Here is a 6,565-nt window from a genome sequence, read left to right as displayed (position 1 = left end):
CAGACCAACATGTAGAACACTCAGACCAACTGTAGAACACTCAGACCAACATGTAGAACACTCAGACCAACATGTAGAACACTCAGACCAACTGTAGAACACTCAGACCAACTGTAGAACACTCAGACCAACTGTAGAACACTCAGACCAACTGTAGAACACTCAGACCAACATGTAGAACACTCAGACCAACATGAAGGACACACAGAGACCAACGAAGATAGAGACCAGGAGACCATGGAAGACAGAGACCAGGAGACCAACAAAGAAAGAGACCAGGAGACCAACAATGAAAGAGACCAGGAGACCAACAAAGACAGAGACCAGGAGACCAACAAAGAAAGAGACCAGGAGATCATGGAAAACAAAGACCAGGAGACCATGGAAACAGAGACCAGGAGACCATGGAAGACAAAGACCAGGAGACCAACAAAGACAGAGACCAGGAGACCATGGAAGACAGAGACCAGGAGACCAAGAATGAAAGAGACCAGGAGACCAACATAGACAGAGACCAGGAGAACAACATAGACAGAGACCAGGAGACCAACATAGACAGAGACCAGGAGACCAACATAGACAGAGACCAGGAGACCAACATAGACAGAGACCAGGAGACCAACATAGACAGAGACCAGAAGACCAACATAGACAGAGACCAGGAGACCAACAAAGACAGAGACCAGGAGACCAACAGAGACCAGGAGACCAACATAGACAGAGACCAGGAGACCAACATAGACAGAGACCAGGAGACCAACATAGACAGAGACCAGGAGACCAACATAGACAGAGACCAGCAGACCAACAAAGACAGAGACCAGGAGACCAACAGAGACCAGGAGACGAACAAAGACAGAGACCAGGAGACCAGGAGACCAACAGAGACCAGGAGACCAGGAGACCAACAGAGACCAGGAGACCAACAAAGACAGAGACCAACAGACCAACAGAGACCAGGAGACCAACAGAGGCCAACAGACCAACAGAGACCAGGAGACCAGCAGACCAACAGAGATCAGGAGACCAACAGTGACAGAGACCAGCAGACCAACAGAGACCAACAGACCAACAGAGACCAGCAGACCAACAGAGACCAGGAGACCAACAGTGACAGAGACCAGCAGACCAACGGACCAACAGAGACCAGTAGACCAACAGAGACCAGGAGACCAACAGTGACAGAGACCAGCAGACCAACAGAGACCAACAGACCAACAGAGACCAGCAGACCAACAGAGACCAGGAGACCAACAGTGACAGAGACCAGCAGACCAACAGAGACCAACAGACCAACAGAGACCAACAGAGACCAGCAGACCAACAGAGACCAACAGACCAACAGAGACCAGCAGACCAACAGAGACCAACAGACCAACAGAGACACAGAGACCAGCAGACCAACAGAGACCAACAGACCACTAAAGATAATCTAAAAGTTCTCAGCTAACTTGTGCTGCTAAATATGATATAATAATGAGAGTGACTGAGGCTTGCCGTCAACATCACCGTAAACATGTATAAATCATGGCCCAATAAGAGTGTGTTTCAATGATGTTCTAAGCTGGTGCATATAAAGCTCTTCCCTCCCTGTACCGCCTTATCTAGCTGGGAAAAGACTGTGTTTGATAGCTAGTTAGATGAATAGAGTCTTAGTTTAGGGAGAAGTTAGAGGAAGGAAGTTGTATTGAAATATGGACTCTCCACACTTAGGAATGTCACGTCGTGGAATGTACATTACCCATGGCCAGGATTCGAACCGGCGACGCTGTGTCTCGAAAGAACACGTCCACCACAGCATCCACGGTATACGTATAGCCCTGAGGACGTGTAGAGCCCTTGCTGCGTCTTAATAATATGTCTTGCTCGGTCCACAGCTCTCACCCTCCCTCCCCCACTCCAAGCCAACACCAAAATTAGTCACACAAAGTCAAAAAAACTAACTCATGTGCTATCTAATATGATGATAACATGCTGGTAGTGTAATAGTATGCTGATATCAATCTTAGAGTAGCATGATAATGTATGCATTAGTTGGGGTTCGCGGGGTCCCCCATGGCTGGTGGCATTTCATGACAATTGTTAACTATATACCCCACATATATGTATATATTGGAGTATATAGTGTAACTATATACTGCACCAGTTACAAGTGTGTGTGTGTAGAGGCCCTCACCTCACACACACCTCACAAGACATCATCCTCATCTTCTCATATGTGACGAACACACACACCAGAGGCCATTTATGAGTTACATCATCACATGAAGATCGCTCGTTAGAACACTAACTTGCCTGCCTTAACTACCAATTTGACTTCCCCCTTTCCTTTATGTTTTGAATTTAGTTCTTAATGTTCTCTGTGATAAATGTTTGGTTTGGTTCACTAATATTAGAAGATGTTTTTCTTTTCCCATCGTCTTGAGACTACTTTAAGAGCCTTGTGTTAAGTGATAGTTAGATAGTTAAGTATATGAGTTAATTATTTGATGGCTGATAAGGCGGCTCGTGTAGTGAGCTTCTGGCCATTGTGCACGCTACTTGTGTCTGACTTGTACAGCTGTGTACGGGGGTGTACACGCCTTGTACAGCTGTGTACGTGGGGTGTACACGCCTTGTACAGCTGTGTGTGTGTGGGTGTATACACCTTGTACAGCTGTGTGTGGGTGTACATGCCTTGTACAGCTGTGTGTGTGTGTGTATACACCTTGTACAGCTGTGAACGTGGGTGTACACGCCTTGTACAGCTGTGAAGGTGGGTGTACACGCCTTGTACAGCTGTGTGTGGGTGTACACGCATTGTACAGCTGTGTGTGTGTATACACCTTGTACAGCTGTGTGTGGATGTACACGCCTTGTACAGCTGTGTTCGTGGGTGTACACACCTTGTACAGCTGTTTGTGTGGGTGTACATACCTTGGTACAGCTGTGTGCGTGGGTGTACACACCTTGTACAGCTGTGTACGTGGGTGTACACACCTTGTACAGCAGTGTACGTGGTTGTACACACCTTGTACAGCTGTGTGTGTGGGTGTACAGAAACTTGTTCAGCTGTGTATGTGGGTGTACACACCATGTACAGCTGTGTGTGGGTGTACACACCTTGTACAGCTTGGTACGTGGGTGTACACACCTTGTACAGTTGTGTGTGTGGGTGTACACACCTTGTACAGCTGTGTACGTAGGTTTACACACCTTGTACAGCTGTGTACGTGGGTATACACACCTTGTAAAGCTGTGTGTGTGGGTGTACATACCTTGTACAGCTGTGTGTGGGTGTACACAACTTGTACAGCTGTGTGTGTGTGGGTGTACACACCTTGTACAGCTGAGTGTGTGTGGGTGTACACACCTTGTACAGCTGTGTGTGGGTGTACACGCCTTGTACAGCTGTGTGTGTGTGGTATACACACCTTGTACAGCTGTGTGTGTATGTGTGGGTGTACACACTTTGTAGAGCTGTGTGTGGATGTAACATGCCTTGTACAGCTGTGTGTGTGTGTGGGTGTACACACCTTGTACAGCTGTGTGTGTGTGGGTGTACACACTTTGTACAGCTGTGTGTGGGTGTACAGGCCTTGTACAGCTGTGCGTGTGTGTGGGTGTACACACCTTGTACAGCTGTGTGTTGTGTGGTGTACACACTTTGTACAGCTGTGTGTGTGTGTGGGTGTACACACCTTGTACAGCAGTGTACGTGTGTGTACACACCTTGTACAGCTGTGTGTGTGGGTGTACAGAATTTGTTCAGCTGTGTATGTGGGTGTACACACCTTGTACAGCTGTGTGTGTGTGTGGGTGTACACACCTTGTACAGCTGTGTACGTGGGTGTACACACCTTGTACAGTTGTGTGTGTGGGTGTACACACCTTGTACAGCTGTGTACGTGGGTTTACACACCTTGTACAGCTGTGTGCGTGTGGGTGTACATACCTTGTACAGCTGTGTGTGGGTGTACACGCCTTGTACAGCTGTGTGTGTGTGGTATACACACCTTGTACAGCTGTGGTGTGTGTGTGTGGGTGTACACACCTTGTACAGCTGAGTGTGTGTGGGTGTACACACCTTGTACAGCTGTGTGTGGGTGTACACGCCTTGTACGGCTGTGTGTGTGTGGTATACACACCTTGTACAGCTGTGTGTGTGTGTGTGGGTGTACACACTTTGTACAGCTGTGTGTGGATGTACATGCCTTGTACAGCTGTGTGTGTGTGGGTGTACACACCTTGTACAGCTGTGTGTGTGTGGGGTGTACACACTTTGTACAGCTGTGTGTGGGTGTACATGCCTTGTACAGCTGTGCGTGTGTGTGGGGTGTACACACCTTGTACAGCTGTGTGGTGTGTGGGTGTACACACTTTGAACAGCTGTGTGGTGTGTGTGTGTGGGTGTACACACCTTGTACAGCTGTGTGTGTGTGTGGGTGTACACACCTTGTACAGCTGTGTGTGTGTGGATGTACACTCCTTGTACAACTGTGTGTGTGTGTGGGTGTACACACCTTGTACAGCTGTGTGTGTGTGGGTGTACACACCTTGTACAGCTGTGTGTGTGTGGGTGTACACACCTTGTACAGCTGTGTGTGTGTGTGTGGGTGTACACACCTTGTACAGCTATGTGTGTGTGTGTGTGGGTGTACACACCTTGTACAGCTGTGTGTGTGTGTGGGTGTACACACCTTGTACAGCTGTGTGCGTGTGTGTGGGTGTACACACCTTGTACAGCTGTGTGTGTGTGGGTGCACACACCTTGTACAGCTGTGTGTGTGTGTGTGGGTGTGCACACTTTGTGCAGCTGTGTGTGTGTGTGTGGGTGTACACACCTTGTACAGCTGTGTGTGTGTGTGGGTATACACACCTTGTACAACTGTGTGTGTAGGTGTACACACCTTGTACAGCTGTATGTGTGGGGTGTACACACCTTGTACAGCTGTGTGTGTGTGGGTGTACACACCTTGTACAGCTGTGTGTGTGGGTGTACACACCCTGTACAACTGTGTGTGAGTGGGTGTACACACCTTGTACAGCTTTGTGTGTGGGTGTACACGCTTTGTACAGCTGTGTATGTGTGGGTGTACACACCTTGTACAGCTGTGTGGGAGTACACACCTTGTACAGCTGTGTGTGTGGGTGTACACGCTTTGTACAGCTGTGTATGTGTGGGTGTATACACCTTGTACAGCTGTGTGTGTGTGTGTGTGTGGGTGTACACACCTTGTACAGCTGTGTGGGTGTACACACCTTGTACAGCTGTGTGTGGATGTACACGCCTTGTACAGCTGTGTGTGTGGGTGTACACACCTTGTACAGCTGTGTGTGTGGGTGTACACACCTTGAACAGCTGAGTATGTGTGGGTGTACACACCTTGTACAGCTGTGTGTGCGTGTTTGTGGGTGTACAAACCATGTACAGCTCTGTGTGTGGGTGTACACACCTTGTACAGCTGTGTATGTGTGGGTGTACACACCTTGTGCAGCTGTGTGTGTGTGTGTGTGTGTGTGGATGTACACACCTTGTACAGCCGTGTGGGTGTACACACCTTGTACAGCTGTGTGTGTGGGTGTACACGCTTTTACAGCTGTGTATGTGTGGGTGTACACACCTTGTACAGCTGTGTGGTGTGTGTGTGTGGGTGTACACACCTTATACAGCTGTGTGGGTGTACACACCTTGTACAGCTGTGTGTGGGTGTACACGCCTTGTACAGCTGTGTGTGTGGGTGTACACACCGTGTACAGCTGTGTGTGTGGGTGTACACACCTTGTACAGCTGTGTGTGTGGGTGTACACACCTTGTACAGCTGTGTGTGTGTGTGTGTGGGTGTACAAACCTTGTACAGCTCTGTGTGTGGGTGTATACACCTTGTACAGCTGTGTGTGTGTGGGTGTACACACCTTGTATAGCTGTGTATGTGTGGGTGTACACACTTTGTACAAACAGCTGTGTGTGTGTTTGTGTGGGTGTACACATCTTGTACAGCTGTGTGTGTGTGTGTGTGTGTGTGTGTGTGTGTGTGTGTGTGTGTGTGTGTGTGTGTGTGTGTGTGTGTGTGTGTATGTACACACCTTGTACAGCTGTGTGTGTGGGTGTACACGCCGTGTACAGCTGTGTGTGTGGGTGTACACACCTTGTACAGCTGTGTGTGTGGGTGTACACACCTTGTACAGCTGTGTGTAAGTGGGTGTACACACCTTGCACAGCTGTGTATGTGTGGGTGTACACACTTTGTACAGACAGCTGTGTGTGTGTGTGTGTGGGTGTACACTTCTTGTACAGCTGTGTGTGTGTGTGTGTGTGTGTGTGGGTGTACACACCTTGTACAGCTGTGTGTGTGTGTGTGGGTGTACACACCTTGTATAGCTGTGTGTGTGTGTGTGTGTGTGTGTGTGTGTGTGGTGTGTGTGTGTGTGTGTGTGTGTGTGTGTGTGTGTGTGTGTGTGTGTGTGTGTACTCACCTATTTGTACTCACGTATTTGTGCTTGCGGGGGTTGAGCTTTGGCTCTTTGGTCCCGCCTCTCAACTATCAATCAACTGGTGTACAGATTCCTGAGCCTACTGGGCTCT

At 48.8% G+C, this 6,565-nt stretch overlaps 2 protein-coding genes across 4 annotated transcripts in view; both read left to right on the top strand.

Moving 5' to 3' along the window:
- Positions 1-404: 404 nt before the first annotated feature.
- Positions 405-1,436, top strand: LOC138355392 (putative surface protein SACOL0050). The gene has a single exon (XM_069310282.1). The coding sequence runs from the start codon at positions 405-407 to the stop codon at positions 1,434-1,436; it is 1,032 nt and encodes a 343-aa protein (XP_069166383.1).
- A 161-nt stretch (positions 1,437-1,597) lies between these two features.
- The window catches only part of LOC123767712 (diacylglycerol kinase theta), a 34,971-nt gene continuing 30,003 nt past the window's right edge, over positions 1,598-6,565 (top strand). For 2 of the 3 annotated variants that reach the window (XM_069310427.1, XM_069310426.1), the window contains exon 1: positions 1,598-1,806. In XM_069310427.1, the coding sequence (XP_069166528.1) occupies positions 1,695-1,806 (112 nt within the window). In that variant the 5' untranslated portion in view covers positions 1,598-1,694. The remainder of the gene's footprint in view (positions 1,807-6,565) is intronic. The other variant, XM_069310429.1, reaches the window with a different exon arrangement.

The sequence above is a fragment of the Procambarus clarkii genome, chromosome 67 (genome assembly GCF_040958095.1).
Source record: "Procambarus clarkii isolate CNS0578487 chromosome 67, FALCON_Pclarkii_2.0, whole genome shotgun sequence".
Taxonomy (NCBI): domain Eukaryota; kingdom Metazoa; phylum Arthropoda; class Malacostraca; order Decapoda; family Cambaridae; genus Procambarus; species Procambarus clarkii.
The sequence above is the reverse complement of the archived record's forward strand: the minus strand, read 5'-3'. Positions and strand labels throughout refer to the sequence as shown.

Excerpts from the sequence above, each read along its gene's own strand:
- LOC138355392 (XM_069310282.1), top strand. The coding sequence starts at position 405 with ATGGAAGACAAAGACCAGGAGACCAACAAAGACAGAGACCAGGAGACC.